The sequence below is a fragment of the Suricata suricatta genome, chromosome 4 (genome assembly GCF_006229205.1).
Source record: "Suricata suricatta isolate VVHF042 chromosome 4, meerkat_22Aug2017_6uvM2_HiC, whole genome shotgun sequence".
NCBI lineage: Eukaryota > Metazoa > Chordata > Mammalia > Carnivora > Herpestidae > Suricata > Suricata suricatta.
In genome coordinates, this window is record NC_043703.1 from 90664849 (window position 1) to 90685463 (window position 20615).

At 39.5% G+C, this 20615-nt stretch overlaps 1 protein-coding gene across 1 annotated transcript in view; it reads left to right on the top strand.

Moving 5' to 3' along the window:
• PLEKHH2 (pleckstrin homology, MyTH4 and FERM domain containing H2) overlaps positions 1 to 20615 on the top strand; it is a 98282-nt gene that overhangs the window by 34378 nt on the left and 43289 nt on the right. Inside the window, exons 6-14 of the mRNA XM_029936217.1 lie at positions 1930 to 2115; positions 4557 to 5518; positions 8384 to 8459; positions 10041 to 10135; positions 10758 to 10902; positions 13414 to 13550; positions 13649 to 13759; positions 13918 to 14004; positions 16004 to 16162. Coding sequence (XP_029792077.1) covers positions 1930 to 2115; positions 4557 to 5518; positions 8384 to 8459; positions 10041 to 10135; positions 10758 to 10902; positions 13414 to 13550; positions 13649 to 13759; positions 13918 to 14004; positions 16004 to 16162 — 1958 coding nt within the window. The remainder of the gene's footprint in view (positions 1 to 1929; positions 2116 to 4556; positions 5519 to 8383; positions 8460 to 10040; positions 10136 to 10757; positions 10903 to 13413; positions 13551 to 13648; positions 13760 to 13917; positions 14005 to 16003; positions 16163 to 20615) is intronic.

Here is a 20615-nt window from a genome sequence, read left to right on the forward strand (position 1 = left end):
ACAAAACAATTCTCTGGTTCCCAGAAAATACTGCCTGAGTGTCCTATGAATTTAACTCAATGCTGATATTATCTCCTTGAAGTTAGTATCAGATCTTACAGGGTAAAGCCTTGGTCCCACAAAACTGCCCCCCACATCAGATACCACTTCAAACACAGTTGTAAGCATTGGTTGTCACTTCTGCCAAACTGACTATAACTCAGAGGCTCCCATGATCCTCCTCAGGTTTGATAATTTGCTAGAGCAGCTCACAGAACTCAAACAGTTTACTTACTAGATTACTGGTCCATTACAAAAGATATAACTCAGGACCAGCCGGATGGAAGAGAAGTAGAGGGTGAGGCTTGGAGAAGAGGCACAGATCTTCCATGCTCTCTGAGCATACCACCCTCCCAGCACCTCCAAGTGCTCATCAGCCTGCAAGCCCATCCTTTCCATCCTTTTGGGTTTTTATGGAGGCTTCATTATGTAGGCTTGACTGACTAAATCCTTGACCATTGGTGATTAAGTCCATTTTCAATCCCCTACTCCCCTGAGGTCAGAGGTAGGGTGGATGGAGATTGAGGCTGAATGTTCCAACCCTCTAATCATGTGGTTGGTTCCCCCGGCAATCCATCCTGAGGCTATCTAGGAGCTTTCCAAAAATCACCTCAGCAACATAAACTCTGATGTGGTTTAAAGGGCTTGTTATGAAAACAAAAGAAACTTTTATTGCTCTTACCACTTAGGAAATTCCAAGGGTTTTAGGAGCTGAGTGCCCAGAACCATGGATATAGAGCAAGATATGTATTTCTTCTATCACACACTTCTTCCACCTATATAATGAGAAGTCAGTATACACATAGTTGGTCTGGAATTCCATATTTACATGTGGAATCACTGACACAGATTGAATATTCTAAGCCTACTGTGAAAAGGCTGATATTTTACCTGATATTCTTAGCTTGTAATTCTAGTCTTCAGTGGCAGTCTCTTAGGTTTTGTAGACTGAGGGATTTTAATCCTTGGGGCCTAGGCTTCGACTGGAGAAGAATAGATACAATATGTAGATATAATATAGTACTTTAAAAATGTATATGCAAATATATGATTATTAAAATACTCTGGATTAGTTCTGTGAGAGATAATCAACATGAAAATAATAAAAGGTACACTCAGAAGATTACACTGTAAAAAGTTATTTTTCTTATGCTCCACTCAGTTATCAACTGCTATTTAATGTAATCCTTTAGTGCTTTCCCAGAGGTAAGAATTTAAATTTTTTTGGAAACTTTTCTTACTATCACTGGGATCTCCATGTTTTTAATCTTTAAGCAGGAATGTTCTCACTCCTAAGAGATGGATTAAATCTATGATTAATCACTCCATGAGCTATCTAAATTCTCCGCCTAGAAACCCGCCCCTTCTCCTTTTTTCCCTCTAAAGCAGTGATGAAGGCTCACCATATTGTGGTCATCTTAGATCAAGCCCCTCTATCTGCTTTCTTGTAAGAAGCAAAGTGAGAACTAAGATAGCAGAAGTTATTTCAATGATCATGTGATGTTTGCTCCAGTTATGATCCTAATTTCCATTGATTGTCTTGGCAACCAGGACCTCATTCCCTTTTTCCTCACCATTAGTAGCATTACTGCCTAATCAAATTTTACCAGTTGTGTTTGTGCTTTTGTTTGAGAACTACTTTTAAAGGGATTCAATATTTTTCTCTCTGCAGTTAAAAAACATTTAGAACATTTAAAATATATAAACAGGTTTAAACAGTAGCATGTGACACCAGACATTGACGTTTCCATGTTACTGTGCATAAATAAAGAACATCAGGCTTTCTTCTGGTATAAAGAGTGATTTGTCCAGATTTTTATATGCTTTGGTTCTGTGTGAATAAACTGCTATAAAAAATTTCTATCTTGGTTTTGACTAATGTTCTTATAGAAGTTCAAGGGAGGAAGTCCTCCACTGTCTCCGCACCAAAGCTTTCGGAAGGCCAGCGCCTAAGCAGTTTGACCTTTGGGTGCTTTTTATCCCGAGCACGAAGTCCTCCTCAAGTGGTAAAATCTGAGGAAATGAGCAAGATATCATCTAAAGAACCTGAGTTCACTGAGGGAAAGGACATAGAAGGTACTTATGGATTAGAGGAATCTACTTTGACCTTTTTTAAAAAGAAAAGTAGTTTGCTAAGATTCATCCAAATATATATAGCTTGATTTTCCTTGTGTTTTTTTTCTTGACAAGTTGATGTTTTATGAAAATGTTTTTAAAGAGCAATCAGCCTTTCATCTGTATATCTTGTGTGTTGTTTTGAAATTCTTTGCCAAGAATGCATAGGACAGACTGATTTTCCCCTCTTGATACTTTTTCCTGCAGTAGGTAGCATTGATATTTAATTTTTTTGAGGTTTTATTTATTTATTTTTGAGAGAGACAGAGACAAAGTGAGCAGGGGAAGAAGAGAGAGAGAGAGAGAAAGAAGGAATTCTACCTAAGCAGGCTCCACGTTGCTAGCACAGAGCCTGATGGGGCCCTTGAACTCATGAAACCGTGAGATCATGACCTGAGCTGAAACCAAGAGTCGGACCCTTAACCTACCGAGCCACCCAGGTGCCCCGATAGCAGTGACATGTAAAATTGAAAAGTTCACAGTCATACTTATAAGGTACTTGTTTTAGCTGAGTTTCACATTAGAACAATGAACTTACTGTTAGTTACTTAAAATCTTTTAAAATTACCTGATGTTAAATATGAAGTTAAATATGGCATAGCAAGCTTATGAAGAAAAAGAACACCAGGGAACAATTCAGTGAGTGCTTTGATTTTCCCTTTCCCGTTTTGCTTCAAAGAGGAGAACACTAGCTTTGATTTTCCCTTTTCCATTTTGCTTCCTAGAGGAACGTATTTGCATGGATGCTTAAGTCCTGGACCTGTGTGCAGATTTCTACCCTTCTTTTGTTCATAAAGCCCCTTTAAGTTGGCTCTGCTGTCAGCTGCTGGCTTTGCCACCTGTAGTGTGACTTTGCCCAAATATTTTAGAGGCTTGAATTTTCATCTTCTCTGTTTTCACTTCTCGCTTCCTTCCTCCAAAGGAGAAAAGCGATAGCTCTAAAAGCTGTCTCTGTGCTTGGTTATAAAATCCTGAAAACTACATAATGTTTTTCCAATTGCAGTTCTCCTCTGCCACTTGCTTTTATGACGTTACTTGCAATTTTCTTCTCTTTTTTGAGAAGTCATTTTATTAAAAAAAATTTTTTTTTAATTTGCTTATTTTTGAGAGAGAGACAGCACAAGTGGGGGAGGGGCAGAGAGAGAGGGAGACATAGAATCCAACACAGGCTCCAGGCTCCAAGCTGTCAGCGCAGAGCCTGAGGCGGGACTCAAACTCACAAAATGTGAGATCATGACCTGAGCCGATGTCAGACGCTTAACCAACTGAGCCACCCAGGCACCCCTTGAGAAGTCATTTTAATTTCCTTTCCACTTTGTAATGGTCAGTTAAGAATAACTCAGTGCAGTGGGAGTGCCTACCTGAAGCTCTTGCTCACTTGCAACTTTAACAAATTGCCAGATGCCAAATCATAGAGTTTATTTGTTCAGTCTCTGTTTCCTTGTTATTAAGGTCATGTCTATGTTTCAAAGTTTCTCTTATACTCTTTTTTTTAATGTTTATATATTTTTGAGAGAGAGAGAGTAGGAGAGAGAGGGCATGCGTAAGCAGGGAAGAGGCAAAGAGAGAGGGAGACAGCATCTGAAACAGCCTTTGTGCTGACAGCAGATAGCCTGATGCGGGGCTTGAATTCACAAACTGCAAGATCATGACCTGTGACAAAGGCAGTCACTTCACCAACTGAGCGACCCGGGTGCCCCCTCTTACACTCTTGAATCTAAATTTTTAGTTCGCTGTTTATGAAGCCGTTGTTTATTTTATTAATTATATGATAGGCAATAATAAGCCTTATCGAAAGACATTGTTAAAAAAGCATTGTTCTTGTTGTAAAAACACATTTGTAGATACGAATAAACCAAAAGTAGCATGAGGAGGGCCTTTCTGTGTGTATGTTTCATCACGGATTTGCATATTTCGTGTATTAAAGGCTGGGAACAAAGTTTGTTGGTTTGTTTAAACTATAGATTTGTATTTATTGTGTTTAAATTTACCTATGATGATTTTGAAAATTTAGTTGAAAGAAATCTGTCCTTTTCTTTGCTTTAAAACAGAATTAATGATATTCTTTGGTGGCTGCTTTCTTTTGAGAGTCAGAGTTGCCCTGTTTCATTTTTGCTTCTTTCATTTTAAATCATCGTCAGTTTCCTTTCCCCCAACGGGTTTCTTTGTAAAAAATAGTTTCATTTTCACACGGTTCTATTGAAGTGTTAGGGCTCATATTTTATATAGAGCTTACAGTTTTCAAAGTTGGGTTCAACAAGACATACAACTAAAAAAGGATAATGCATATAACTTTGTTCATGTGAAAATTCCAGTTTTTATAGTGTAGTTACATAAAGCTGCACGTACAGAAAGATGATATTATTAAAGGCAACATGCCAATATGATATGTGCTTTTCTAGAAATGGAAATTCCAGAAAAGTCGGGCGAGAACCAAATCCAGGAAAACACCCGGAGTCCGAGAATATTGCATCAGACCCCTTGTGTCTCAGGACAGAATCGGAAAACAAGAACGAGCTTTGCAGCAGATGGTGGCACATCCCAGAATTCTGGGGCTCCAGGGAGTGACTGGAGTTCAGACGAGGAAGGCGGGAGCAAAGGAAGGTCCAAGTGCAGGTACACGTCCACCCTTTCCAGTCACACGTCAGAGGAAGGCGTCCAGTGTAGCAGAATGGGCAGTGAGGCGTATCTGACAGCCTCTGATGACAGCAGTTCCATATTTGAGGAAGAGACTTTTGGCATGAAGAGACTGGAACACAAGAAGCTGTATTCTTGGCAACAGGAGGCTCAGTGGAAAGCTCAGAACTGTCCTCTTGGAAAGGGCAATTCTGAATCAGGTAAAAAGGAGCACGATAGCTCGTCGGATGAACTGAATAAAAAATTTCAGTCTCAAAGGCTGGATTATTCATCTTCATCCAGCGAGGCCAACACCCCAAGCCCTATTTTGACCCCAGCTTTGACTCCAAAGCATCCTAACTCACTCCCTGGAAAAGGAACACAATTAGTGCCTTCATCAAACCTGCCACCCCCGAAGTTAAGGATCCCTAATGTTTTCAGTATAAGCGTGGCACTAGCCAAAAGGCACCTGAGCCAGCCACAGTTAAGTTCTGACAGGATGTTTGCTACAAACAGAAATGCCATCAGCATGATCCGGCCGCTCAGACCTCAGGAAACAGATCTTGATCTAGTTGATGATGACGGTACAGAAATTTTAGAGAATATGGATACTAGCTGTGATGACGGATTGTTTTCCTATGACTCCCTGGAGTCCCCGTGCTCTGACGACCAGGAAAGCTGTGACTCAGCCAAGAAGCCGGCGTGCAGCAAACCGCCAACTCCACCCCTGCACCGGTTTCCCTCTTGGGTAAATGGCATTGCTGTGTGCAACACGTGCACGCTGGCTGTTTCCTAAACCTGCATTTGGGTTTTACTTTATCTTCTCCTATTTCTTTTCAAGATCCAGATTGTTCTGAAAAGTCTAGGTGTTCTGAAAAGTCTAGTCTTCTCTTTTCCTACTTAGTTCTGAGTCAATTGAGAAATAAGGGAAGGTGAAGACAGGTGGGAGATCAAAATGTTACCTTTCTTACGGATAAAGCTGATTTTAGAGAGTTGGTGGGCAAATGACTTTTCAGATACTGAACTCAGAATTCGCTAGATTTATTCATCCAGTCCCAGGTGGCCCTGGACCACTAGACGTCTGCCCCTCTCAAGTAGCTTACAGCCCAGAGAAAGAACAAATGGTGTTTCCTGCATGCCTTTAGTTCTCAAGAGAAAGGAGTGAGGAAGGTGCTAGGCTCTGCCTGTCCAGTTTCTCCCTCTAAGCCAGCCAGTCACATTAAGCCATCCCTCCTCCTTGGGAGGGAGAAATGAATGGTTGGAGAGGGACCTGGAGTGTTCAATTACTAGAGTTCCCTGCACATGGAAGGAAACATCAGGGGGCGGAGAAGAAGTGTTCCTCCTACCTGTGTGATACTTGGGACGGATTTGGAACCAGGACCTTTAACTCTTATTGGTCATCCGTTGTTGTACTTAATCGTTTACTTTATTGGCTTTAAGAGAAATTTAATGTTACTCTTCATGAGCTTATAAATCCATTGCTTTAATCAAAAGCATCTTCCTAGAGTAGATTGAAATTTCTTCCATTGAGACACCGACCATTAATGCAATAGTTAGGCCATCAACTGTATGATTCTTTATAGGACTATCTACACATCACTAGAACAAAATGTATTCGTATATTTGAAACAAACCGAAATTATCTGTTTTGTAGATTTCACTTTTTCTTCACATACTGACATAGTCTGGCCTCCAGAGAAGATTCTGGGATGCAGGATTTTTTTGGTTTAGGGGTAATTTTCTGTGATTATTATTTTTTATTTAGATTATTTTTATTTATTTATTTTTATTTAATTATTTTTATTTGTTTAGTGACCAGTGTGATTTTAAGCAATGATGGCAGCCATGCTTTCCGACTATAAATTCAGACCTTGAGATGGGTCTGCTCTTACTTACTTTCTAAAGAACATTTCATTGTGGTGTCCACATGAAGCCATCTGCAGTTTATTATTAAATTCTGGAAAGCACAAAAAAGTGGACGTTACTGGCATGTGAATCTCTGGAATTCCAATTATGTTATCCTTGAGGCAGTGAGGACTTGAAATTTTTGCTTCTTTTATTATGTTGAGATTTTCAGAGATTTAGGTTAGCCTTTTCAAGTTCGTTTTATTTGGCAAACCATTTTTCTACTCTTTTGCCTTTCTCTCTTCGATTTGTCTTCCAATGCTGTTGTATCCCGAAAAAATAGTATTGCTTTTCAAAGCCTTCTGGCAGGCTGGCCAAGTTTGAGGTTTTATTTCGGTGTTTGTAAGGTACTTTCAGGTTTCAAGGAAAAAAGATGTGTTCCAGTTACCTCAGTTTATGAGAGTGTGTTTTAAGGATTTTTTTTGTTTGTTTTGTTTTTTAGTTTTAAGGATTTTTAAGAGTTTATTTGAAGGCAGGGCCCATCCTCACCAAACTGGAATATCATTCAAAATACAGTAGTCACTCTAGTGGGAAAACATGTGATGTCGGCAGCACCTCTACGAGCTCCTTCGAAACAGCACCCACTGCTGTTGGCCCAGTAGCCCCACTTGTCCTGTCCCATCTGCGGGGACTCCCCCTGCCTCCCTACTGCTAACTACCCTTCTCCACGCTGTCATGCTTCCGGCTGCCTCTCATCTCCTGCTTACGACCCTGTGTTTAGGTACCTTTCTGTTCCGCCGACTCTTGCTGTTCTGTCCGTCTCTGTGTGTGCCTCTCAGGATCACATTCTGTAGGAAACCGCGTCTGGTTCATTCACGCAGCCACTCTCCAGACGAATGTGTCTCAGATAGTTAAGGATCTCATGCCCATGACCCAGCAGGCCACTGGCCAGCACAGTCCCGAAGCACATACAGCCTGCTCTGCCCTGGTCAGGCAACTGTGTCCAGGTTAGATCCGATGCTCAATTCAGGACACGGTGATTATCCCTGAAGAACAGCCTGGAATCAATCCCTTTTCTCGCAGAGGACTGAGCGAATAACCTTTCCAGTATCCGTTTCAGAGATTTCTCTCAAAGAAGAGAAAGCAAAATAATAACCTGCTTGTGGAATAAGATAATATGATAAATTCCATTGCCATTCTCAAATTCATTTATTATTTGGCCTCAGGTATTTTTGTACTTGATTGAAATGGACATTGAAATAAGATGATAGCACTTAAAGCTGCAAGTGATTTCTGACTTGAAGATTTTTCTCTTTTCTTTCACCAGACTCTAGAATAGTAGAATATTAAAGGTAATATTTATGTGTAGTTGATGATTATGATGCTTTCTAACCTCATGTTACAGCCATTCAAAGTTTTCTGGGTTTTTTCTTTAACCGTGTTTAGAATGGTAGAATACAAAATGTGGCATTTATGTGCAATCAGTGACTGTGAATAAGTTTTCTCTTACTTTCTTTCCTATCTCTTGAAAAGAACTCAAAATACCAAGCAAAAACTAAGGAACAAAGAAAAATAATGGAATGACTAATGGATGGAAAACGTCTGCAGTGCTGTTCACGGTGGCATATTTGAGTTGGCACCCATGACAGTTTTATAATAATGCTCTGCTCTGGTGAATATTAAATGAAGAACAAATGAAAAACATGTGTATTGAAAGTAATCATTTCTTTGCTCTAAATATCCAGTTTAAATCTCTCTTTTACATTAGGAGAGCAGAATTTATGCTGTAGCCAAATCAGGGATTCGAATGTCTGAGGCCTTCAGTGTGGAGAATGTTAATAAAAGTAAGTGATTTTGCATGCTGCAATGTGGATGAACCTTGAGGACATAATGCTAAAGGAAATAAGCCAGTCATGAAAAGATAAATACTGTGTGATTGTACTTCTAAGAGATGTCTAAAGTGGTCGAATTCATAGAAACAGGAAGGGGGGTTATCAGCTCCTGGGGGCTGGGTGGTGGTGGTGGTTGAATGGGGTGGGGAATAGTTGCTTAATTGGCATAGACTGTAATATTTGCAAGATAAAAAAGTTGTGGAGACCTAATTCACAACAATGTGACTATAATTAATGCTAACTGAACTGTACTTAAAAATCGTTAAGGTGGTCAATTTTATGTTGTGTTTTTTACTGCAATAAAACATATTTAAACAAATAAGTGATTTTTGTATTGCCATTTCACTAACCAAGAATTTCCTAAATGTATGAAGTCATTGGAGGAGATAGAATTATGTATCTCAGAAAATGATTTCTAAGGTTGCTGATTTACATGTTAAATTTTTTTAATGTTTTATTTACTTTTAAGACCGAGAGAGACAGAGCATCAGTGGGGGAGGGGCAGAGAGAGGGAGACACAGAATCAGAAGCAGACCCCAGGCTCTGAGCGGTCAACACAGAGCCAGATATTGGGCCTGAACTCATAAACTGTGAGACCATGACCTGAGCCAAAGTTGGACGCTTAACCAACTGAGCTACCCAGGCACCCCAAAATTGAAATTCACTGTTACCCAACATAGGGGCACATATATGTTCAACTCTGATGCAGAAAGTTCCTCTTTTTGTTTTTTATTTAAAAGAGGGTTAAGCAAAGAAACTGTGAGTTTCAGCTGTTTAAAATTGTAAAAATATCAGTCTCTACATCCTTTTTTCCAGAATATAAAACTCACTGTTTCCCTTCCCTTCCCTTCCCCTTTCCTTTCTCTCTCTCTCTCTCTCTCTCTCTATTTCTTCAAAAAAATTTTAAAGAAGCAATGCATTCCCAGTATAAAAAGTAAAACCAAACAACAAAGAACTGTCTGGAATAAAAAGAGAAATTGTCCTGTGGTTCTTTCTACTAGTTCCCTTCCTATCCTACCAGTAAACCATGTCCTAGAGGCAACTATTCATGTTCTATTTCTTCTCAGCAATGTTCTGTTCTTACCACTCAGGAAATTATATTCTTAAGCTTTCAACATGAGGTTCACCTGATAAAGGCTTAAGCCCGATGATATTTTAACACCATGTCAGTAAGAGGGCTATGAATAATTGGAGAATATCTTCCAAGGTTACTGCTCACTGATTCGGCAGGTGTTTGTGCTATTTCTGCCCAGCCTGAGCTGGATGGAGATGCCTGCCAAAGAACTAAAAGCTACGATCCTTACTCTCAAAGAGTATACAGTCTAGTTGGGGAAGTAGCATCCGTGAGGCAGTAATGAACCTTGCAAAAGAGTATATCCTTACCGCAGACTAGGTAAGAACAGTCATGGGTGTTAATCCAGCTTCTCTTTAATTGGAACTTTTGCTAGCTCACATTCATAAGAAATAGACCTAAAGTGCTAGAGAGAAGTTTTTTTGTTTCTTGTTTTTAAATCACTTTGTTTTCTCTTTCAGATTCTGCCCCTCTGCTCTCCTATACCACATCAGGACTCTATACGTCTCTGATATACAAGAATATGACAACCCCAGTGTATACAACTTTGAAGGGGGTAAGTCATTATCGTTACTGCTAAACATGTGGTTCTCTTCATGGCGATCATGAAAACTGTTTATTCAAGCTCCAGATTCTGTTCTTGACATTTTATACAGACTCTCCCTTTATAGGGAGTTTTAGACATTCACTCTAATATATCATAAGAGAAGAAATGGAAAGATCTGGAGAAAATATTTATGCTTCTCAGAGTACTAGAGGTCTGGGCCCATTTTTGTTACACCCCACGTGATTTTCCACCCCTTCCACTGTGGTTAATTGTCTAAAGGAAGTACCACTCTTAATAATGTAGCGAAATTCCTAATTTGGAAAGATTTTTCTGGCGCTGTCAGGGTCTCTCCCCCCGCCCCCCGCCCCCCGCCCCTTGCTTTAAGTACCTAACTAAAATAAGTATTTTCAACTATTAACAGCCTATGTTTCCAGGAGCCTTTTATATTTGATGAATGCCTTGCTAACTAGAATTTGGGATTTTAACCACATGACTTTGATAATAGCAAAAGATATTCTTGTATTCCCTAAAAAAAAAATCTTATTCTGTGACTTCCGGTAAAACATTTTTATACCTAAAAAGAGAGGTGATTTGAGAGAGAGACACAGATAGCTGTTGTGCTTTTCTTTAGAAGGCGACCCAAATAAGCAGCAGCCCGTTCCTGGACGACGACTCTGCGTCAGAGGAAGAAGACAGTTCCCGGTCCAGCTCCCGGACGTCGGAGTCGGACACGCGCAGTCGCAGCGGGCCAGGCAGCCCCAGAGCCATGAAACGAGGTGAGGGAGAGTCGCAGGCACGCAAGCCAGCTCCACATAAATCAGGACGTTTCATTCAGGATATTTAGGAATTTCATCTACATAGTAGGACTTTTTTTAAAAAATCAAAGTATTTGCTTCAAACCAAAGTGAAAAGAGAATTAGCCAGGACTGAGATGCTTAGAGTCTAGTCCTAATTCTCTTCTTAATTCTTTTTGTGATTCCTATAAGCCACATGATCTTTTTTTTTTTTTTAACCACCTTATCTGTAAGAGAGAGATCACTTTATTATGGGAATAGAGTGAAATAACTGGCCAAAGCGAGGCTTCTCTTTTATAGTTACTGTGTGGCATTTCAGATAACTTATGGGATAGATTTAATTTCAGCTAAATTTGTCATGCTGCTAAATGGCAGAAAATACACCTGAAAATCTGGTGGTTAATTTGATATTAAGGTGGAAACCAACACAAACTTTACTTTGGGCATATCTATGATTTTTAGTGGATTTTGAAGAAATTTTTGGTGTCAGTAGAGGTTACAGAGAGACATAATCACACTGAATGACTCCTGAATTTTACAAAAATAATGCAGGGCACTCTGTTGGTTTTTAGACCATGTTCCACGGAACCCCTGGGTAATCTCCAAGCCCTCAACTTCAAGTAGAGTTGCCTGGCTTCCATAGGTTTTATTAAGCTTCGGTGCTTTCATTGGTCTCTTTACTCCTGTCTGAGCTCCCAACACCCGGTATTGGGTTACCTCACACTTCTGCTCAAAACACTGCAAAGACTCATAATGGTTGTAAGGTGTTGCCTGACTATTTTATGTCTTTGATCTCATCTCTTTTCTCCTTTCTTACACCCTCCTGCTGTTTCTCGAACAGGCCAGGCATGCTTTTATTTCAGGACCTTCACACTGGTCGTCCTTTACCTGCTATTCTTACCCCCAGATGTCCACAGGGCTAACTTGGGCGCATCCTGCGGCACTTTGCTCAGATGCTGCCCTTCTCAGTGAGATCTACCCTGAGCACAACATCAAATTGCAATCCTTTGCTCTTCTCCAACTGCTAGTCCTTTTATTCCCTCTAGTCTGCTCCATGTCTTATTTTTTCATAGCAGCTACCGCCTGTTTTTTGCCTGTCTCCCCCAACTAGAATCTATGTTCCATGAGGACAGAGATTATTTTCTTTTGTCATCTGCTCTGTCCCTAACACCTAGGGTGCCTGGCACACTGGCCCTGGGGCTGGGCTCCCAAGATTAGTCCTCCAGCATTGCTCCTGCCCAGTGTTGGACTTGGGATAAATGTTTTAGTTTAATCTCTGTACCTTAGTCTACTTAGAGAAGCAGGATGATCTCTGAGGTCCCTTATAAATCTGTATTTCTGTTATTCTATGAAATATAAAGACATTACTATAATAACAACTGTCATTTGTCTTAGTCAAATAGACAAGAATATTGATACAGTGTCATTATCCTAAAAAGTCCCTTAAATGTTAATAAATATTTAAAAAAATGGCCAGATATTGTGATGAATAATGATGTAAATCTTTGATTTTACTTATATTCAAAATCTCCTATTGTAATGACTCTCCATATGTGGCTGCGACTTGCTAGTCAATTTCTGAAAAAGGCAAGTGAATTATTATGAAAATGTTCCCTTGATTTTTACTTTGTAGCTGCTTGCAAATGAAATCATCTGTTTATATCTTTAAGTCTTATTGCTTCTCTTTTACAGAAGATTTTTTAAATTTATAAGCTAATAGTATCGACTTACATGAAAAACACTACTGAAATTGTGAAGTTCTTTTTAATGTGAATTACTTTAGTTCTTTTTAATGTGAATTACTTTAGAAGTGATCACTGGGTGCCTCAGTCGGTTAAGGCATCTGACTCTTGATCATGGCTCAGGTCATAATCTCATAATTTGTGAGTTGAGCCCTGCATCAGGCTCAGCACTGACAGCATGGAGCCTACTTGGGCTTCTCTGTCTCCTCCTCTCTCTCTGCCCCTCCCCTGTGCATGGACACATGCACGCGCACGAGTGTGCACACACACACTCTTTTTCTCTCTCAAAATAAACATTAAAAATAAATTAAAAGTGACTTCAACAACTAAGTCATTTAAAATTGTACAAATCTTAATGAACTAAAATCAAACATTTGTTTGCCTTATATAAGTCAATATGTATATACACATGGTTTTTAATCTTTAATAAAAGATACATTAGTATCTTTGTGTGTATTTTATTATGTATATATTGCTCATAATTTATGTATGTAAAATTAACTGTACTTATAATTATACCAGAATATTATTCATGCTCCTGTGACTTCCTTAGAGGTTTGCATGATAATCCTTACCCTCTAGTTCTAGTTTTTTGCTTTAAAAATTCTTTATGTCAAAAGCTTTGAGAATAAATCTGGTTGAGGAGGGCTGATGCTTTTGTGGAATAGCTGTATTCCTTAGGAGAACTCGCAGCTGGCATTTGGACCACCTGATTATTAAATATTGACTTAATGTATTTTTATTCATCTAGGTGTGTCTCTCTCTTCTGTGGCTTCTGAAAGTGATTACGCCATTCCCCCAGACGCGTACCCCACAGACACAGAACACTCACAGCCGGAGCAGAAGCTTCCTAAAACGTGCTCATCTTCCAGTGATAACGGGAAAAATGTAAATACTGAATCAAGTTTAAAAAAAAAAATCAATGAATCCTATTAGGTTGAGCCTCCAAAAGGAAACTTAAATTTTTAAAATTTCTTTTTAACTAGGAACCCCTGGAAAAATCTGGCTATTTATTAAAAATGAGTGGTAAAGTCAAGTCTTGGAAGAGGAGGTGGTTTGTTCTCAAAGGCGGTGAATTACTTTACTATAAGTCTCCGGTGAGTGGAAAGTGTTTACCCTTTAGAACTGAATTCCCCAAACTGTAAATCAGGCTCCTGATCTTCTTCCCTGTAATGCAATTAATTATGCAGAGCATTTCTTACTATAACTATTACAAGCAATCACTTTACGTTTGGTTTTTCTTCCTTTCCTACAGAGCGATGTAATTAGAAAACCCCAGGGCCATATTGAACTTAGTGCAACCTGCAGTATTTTAAGAGGAGATAACAAGCAAACAGTTCAGGTATTTTTTTTAACTGTTTTTTTTTTTTTTTGGTATTATGGAAAATTCAACTCTTGATTATCCATGCTAATAGAGAGGAGATTGGCTGATTCAATGTTTGTTTATTTACTTTGTATTAAGTGTGATGACTCAAAAATGTGTGAAACCCCTGGCCTCCTCAGTTCAAACTACATTATAAGCTAGGTTTGTGTTAAGTCACTGTCCGCCACACTCCCTTTGCCCTTCCATTCTTCTTTCCTGGCTATTCTCAGCTCTTAACCTGTCCAGCTATTTTAGGGAAGGCTTATCTGAGAAATGAATTTCCAATAAGATGTTATTAATTTGAGGTACTACTAAATTCAGGAAGGTTTGCATATTGGTACAGAGCCAGAAAGTGGCAATTCTTCTATGAACTCCAGCTATTACAACATCTAAGTTGGAAAGATATTGGTGAAGAGAAGGCTGTCCTGCTTCCTACTGAGTCACACCCCAGATGTAGCTGCTGGCCATTCACCCACACATCAGGCCAGTCTTGCTAGAAATCTGTTAAATTTAAAGCACAGGCTGTTGAGCTAGTTTGGCATATGTGATTTAAATTCAGACACTTTCGGGGCGCCTGGGTGGCTCGGTCGGTTAAGCTTCCAGCTTCAGCTCAGGTCATGATCTTCCAGTCCATGAGTTTGAGCCCTGCGTCCGGCTCTGTGCTGACAGCTCAGAGCTTGGAGCCTGCTTCAGATTCTGTGTCTCCCTCTTTGTCTGCCCCTCCCCACCTTGTACTCTGTCTCTGTCTCTCTCTGTCTCTCTCAAAAATAAACATTTAAAAAAAGTTAAAAAATAAATAAATTCAGATACTTTATCTGAAATACCTTCATAATTATTATTAAAAATTTTTTAAATGTTTATTTATTTTTGAGAGAACAGAGTGTAAGCAGAGGAAAGACAAAGAGAGAGGGAGACACAGAATCTGAAGGAGGCTGGGCTCGAACCCATAGACTGCAAGATCATGACCTGAGCTGAAGTCAGATGCTTAACCAACTAAGCCACCCAGGCGCCCCTGAAATACCTTCAATAATTATTATTTGCTTGGGGTGCCTGGGTAGCTCAGTCAGTTAAGCATCCATCCCTTGATTTCAGCCCAGGTTGTGATCTCGTGTTTTGTGGGTTCAGCCCCTGTGTCAGGCTCTGTGCTGACAGTGCAAAACCTGCTTGGGATTCTTTCTCTCCCTCTCTCTCTGCCCCGCCCCAACTTTCTCTCTCTCAAAATAAAAAAACTTAAAAAAATTTTTTAAACAATTATTATTTTCTTATCTTGCTCCTTCAGAGGTGAATGAACATTTATCACAAAGGTTCATTGTTCATGTTTCAGGAGCTAATACCTGAGAACTGCCCAAGAAAGTAGAAGGGAGAGTCAGGGAAAGCTTCATCTGGAAGTATGGCAGACAAGAACCATCTACAAACTCCTGAAATATTTGGAAATTTAAAAATGTGGTTCATTCAAGACTGAAAAATTGCGAGTTCATAATATCTGATCACATGCTAGTTGTAAGAATTTCTCTTCTTTATAAGCAAGGACTTCTTATTTTATTTATAATTGATTTTTTATTTCTATAACAAATAACTCCTCTCTATTTGCAAAAAATATATTATTGTATCACAGTCTCCAGTCATGCTACTGCTCACTTCAAAAGCCAGGAGACTATAGCACATTTAAAGGAGAAAAAGAAAATGTAATTAGTAAGCAAGATAAAAAATCATGATGCAAAAGCTTAACACTCTGAAAACTTTTAAAGCCAACTGAAGTACAAACAAGTATTTCAACACAAAGTTAGTTGTTGTCATTCTCACAAACTGGATAAACTATTCTAAATTATCTGTGGAGTCCTTATTTAGCACCTAGGATTTGAGGTATGGCCTATTTGTTTCCACGTTAATTAATGATGTCTTTAGGAGAGACAGGGAAATGCTAATAATCCTAAACCTTCAGAGTTTCCTTTCCTATCTCTTTCTCATCCCATTCTAGCTGACCACTGAAAAACACACATACTATCTGACTGCAGATTCTCCCAATATACTGGAAGAGTGGATTAAAGTATTGCAGAATGTTCTCCGAGTACAAGCTGCCAACCCACTTTTTCTGCAGCCTGAGGGCAAACCGACGGTGAAGGGATTGCTCACCAAGGTAGGAACTTCCTGTATAGAGCAGCGTCCTAGGCAGCTGGGGAGTCAGCCCCACCGATCGTAAGGGGGTGTCAGAGAACATGTGTATTGAATACTTAGATTGTCTTGGGGTGGGAAGGGAGTCTTACTTATGTTACCAAGTGTTCTTACTATCAAAAATTCCCTAAGCAGAATTGTAAAGACAGCTGAAAAGCTTGAGAAAGCATTTGAAACATGTGAAAACCAAGCTTTTCTCATCCGTAAGTAAATGACAAGTACCAATGTGGGGGGAAGGAAGGAAGGATGCAGTGGGAAAGAAGTAGAGCTGGTCGACTGAAAAAATACAAATTATGTGTTAAAAAATCTGGGAGGTCCAGGGTGGTTCGGTTGGTTAAGCGTCCGACTCTTGCTTTTGGCTCAGAGGGTCGTGATCTCATGATTTGTGAGTTTTAACCCTGCATCGGACTCTGCGCTGACAGTGAGGAGCCAGCTTACTCCCTTTCTCTACCCCTTTCCTGTTTCTCTCTCAAAATAAATAAATAATCTAAAAAAACACCTGGTCAAAGGGAGGACATTTTTTAAAATTACAAAACATCATATTGACACAAAATGAGTGAACATATTACTTTAGAAGGCAATTTAGGGGGACAAAAAAGACAATTTGGCAGTGTCTTGACCCAAGTATTAATTCGGTCAATGCTTTTGAATGAAGAAATGAATGAATATTAAATGTTCAAAGACATTTATGCAGACCTTTTCATCCAGCAGTCTCGGTCCAAGAAATTTATGCTTAGGAAATGGTCTTCGTTTGCAAAATACTTACAGCATGGTCTTATTCCTATTTTTAAAAAATGAGATGTATTTAACACTTACTAAAATGCAGATCTTAAATGTAGAGTTTGATGAGTTTTGACAAATATTTACAGTCACTCTATCAAGATACAGAATGTTTTCATTACCCCAGAAAGATTACTTGCATGGCATGGTTTATAATAAAGAAAAACTGGATCAACTTAAATGTGGAGTAGGGGATAGTTTAATTAAGTATATATAATCAGATATTGCATAACTATACAGGCATTTTATTTATTTGTTTGTTTGCTTGTTTGTTTTTAGAGAGAGAGAAAGAGAGAGCACATGCAAGAGAGGGAGGGGTAGAGAGAGAGACAGAATCCCAAGCAGGCCCTGTGCTGTCAGCTCACAGCCCAATGTGGGGCTCGAACTTATGAACCATGAGATCATGACCTGAGTCACAATCAAGAGTCGGAAGCTTAACCCGCTGAGCCACGCAGTCACTCCTACTATGCAGCCATTTTAAACATCGTGAAAGAATATCTAGTGCTATAGGAATATGTTATATTGTTACACACATTGTTAGGTGATAAAATAGGTCTTATATACATCTATAGAAAGATGTCTGAATATGAAATATACCAAGATATATGGTTTAACACTATATTATTTTATTCTTGCATAATTCTGTTTTCTAACCTTTTTAGAAAGAGTAAGAAACCTAAGATAAATTGGGGCACCTGGGTGGCTCAGTCGATTGAGCATCCAACTTCGGCTCAGGTCATGATCTCACGGTCCATGGGTTTGAGCCCTGCGTCAGGCTCTGTGTTGACAGCCAGCTCAGAGCCTGCAGCCTGTCTTCAGATTCTGTGTCTCCTTCTCTCTCTGATCCTCCCCTGCTCATGCTGTCAATCTCTCTCTCTCTCAAAAATAAATAAAACATTAAAAAAATTTTAAATAAAAAAAAGAAACCTAAGATAAATATTATTTTTAAATTTAAAAATTGGTCACTTTTAGAAAAATATAATATTTACACATAAAGTATTACATACAAAATAGCTTCTGATTAATCACTCATCCTTCATGCACTTTATTTACATTAGAAGTAAAAAATTTAGATTTAGAAGAGCTGTGTCACCATAGCTACCATTAAGTGGGAACATATGGGTACTATTCAGTAATATTTACAAAGATTGACCAGTTACACCAAAAGTAAGAGAAGAAATTCACCAATACATTCAACAAAGAGCTGTGCTGTTTTTTCCAAAATGTTACATTACCATGAAAATATTTTTTCAGTTACTGATGACTTAGAAACTGTCTGGTATTGTACAAATATATATTTTCTGGTGCACACAGCACTACTTTAAATGATATTCTTACTAGAATTCATAATAACTAGTTGTCTTCTGATTTCAAGGACCATGTGTATCAAACCCTTAGAGTTTAATATGATCCAGTGGCTAAGGGTTTGTTTGTTTGATTGTTTTGACTTTTCCCACATGGCCTTGTCAGTTTCTGCACATTACATTTCTACTATTCCCTGCCTCCCACCTCACAATGGCGTTTTAAATGAGTATAAGTGGATGTGATTATCAGATGACTAAACCATTTGGGTTTATAGACAGGATGCTTATTAGGTTTCCTTCCTACCATTTTTCATGTCCACCCCCATATTTTCACCCTCAGAGCCTTATAAGAGAAAAACTTCTTCGGTTATTCTGAGTGACTTGTTCCGAGCTCACATTCAGGCTACAATTTAAGATACTGTAGAACAGCACTTGAATACTTTGGAGGGGACGACATTTTTTCAGTCTGTCAGGTTGTTATTAAGTACAGAAATATGTAGGTAGATATTAAGAACTTGACTAATTTGTCTCTGGATATTCACTCTTGCAACTTCTAATACTTAGGAAGAGCATTTTCTCTATAAGAAGTTATTTATTTAAAAAAAAAACAAAAATTTAGTGAGTAGTTCCCACATGCCAGCCAATGGGTTGGAAGACATCAAGATGAATTGACTATTGCCACATTCCTCAGAGAGCCACATAATCTACTGGGGAAGAAAGGGACTTAGCATGTTATAATATGTACAAAGTACAATTATGAGATGCATGGTAAGGTCACAGAGAAATCTAATTTAGGCTGTAGGATCAGGAACAACTTCTCAGAGAAGATTTACTTATGTTGAGTTCAGGGAAGAGAAGGAATAGTTACACCAAATGGAAATGGGACTAGGAGACAGCGGGAACAAAGACAGAGGATCTCCAAGCGCTGCTGTGTGTGCTGAAAACAAGTCCTTTGGAGAAGTGGTGGAGGGGCCTGGTCACAGAGGGATTTTTTTTTTAACTTGTTAAAGACTTTATTCTTCACCCTGAAGGTGATGTGGAACCCTTCAGCTTTGTAAGAGAGGCAGGGGCATATTCATGTTTTTAATAGTTCACCCCACTGAGAGGAAAGTGGATTTTCAGGGGGCAACCTGGAAGGAAATTCTAAGAACAGTTAGCAGAAGTGATTCTCGTGAAGAGCATGGGTCTCTCGAATGGTCACAGGGAAAGCGGGGGGGAGGGCAAATTTAAGTAAAGAGAGGAGGTAAAATCTTTAGTTAGACTGGTTGAAGTTGGGGTTAGGAAGTGGGGAAAACAGATTGGCTGAGTAAAAGATAGTGCTACCTAAGACAGCTCAGGGAGGAGGAACAGTGTTAGGATGATTTGAAGGTTATTTTGGACCATGCCTGTTTTTAGAACTTTGAGGATACCTGAGTTAAGAATTAAGAAGTCTGGCCAACAGTGCTAGCAAGTCTACCTCAGAGAGGGAGGCTGGGTTGGAGACGATTTGGGGAATCCTCAGCATGTGTGTGGTGGTTGAATTGATGATGGTGACAGAGTCTCCCAGGGACACGTGTGTGTTGAAGGAGTGGGGGACCTGCTGCTGGAACACTGGGGTCTCACAAGAGCTGAGACGACTCAAAGGAGATGTGTGAAGAGACCCTGGAAAGTAAGTCATGGGATCCAGGAAGAGGAGTGTGTGACCCGGTGAGAGGGGTCCGCAGCGTCAGAGCGGGTGGAGTGGTCAGCAAGGAAGCTACTGTGCAGTGCGTTGAAGGCTAAAGGGTATTTGAGTTTGTGGTACTGTCCACATGGTCTAGCACATCAGAGAGAATGAAGCTGAAGGGAGCATGGTGTCAGGAGAGGCATTTTTAGGACCAGAAAGACATCCCCTGAGTTTGCACACTGAAAGGATGAAACCAGCAGAGGGGAGAAGTAGGAAATGAAGCTCAGAAGAAGTGGGTGGGCGAGCATAGTGGGCGGGCATGGTAGGAGGGCATGGTGGGAGGGCATGGGGGATGGGCATGGTGAGTAGGGTGGAAGGGCCAGACTGGCAGGAAGGCAAGAAAGGATGAATATCTAAGTTTCTAGGGCATTGAATGAGATCATGCCTGATATGCCTAAATTTTCTTGATGAAGATTACTCCATAAGACAAAATTATTTAGTGAGAATGAGGGAAAGGATTGAGAATAATCAGGAGCATAGGGATATATACACTCAAAGGCAAATAGAAACATTGCTAAGTGTTAGTCAGGGCCCACTTGACTTTAGTCACTAGAGTTTGTTATTTTTCTCTCACATCTTCAGATGCCCAGAAATAGGAGCAGAGACTTTACATTGTAGCCATGTGAAGA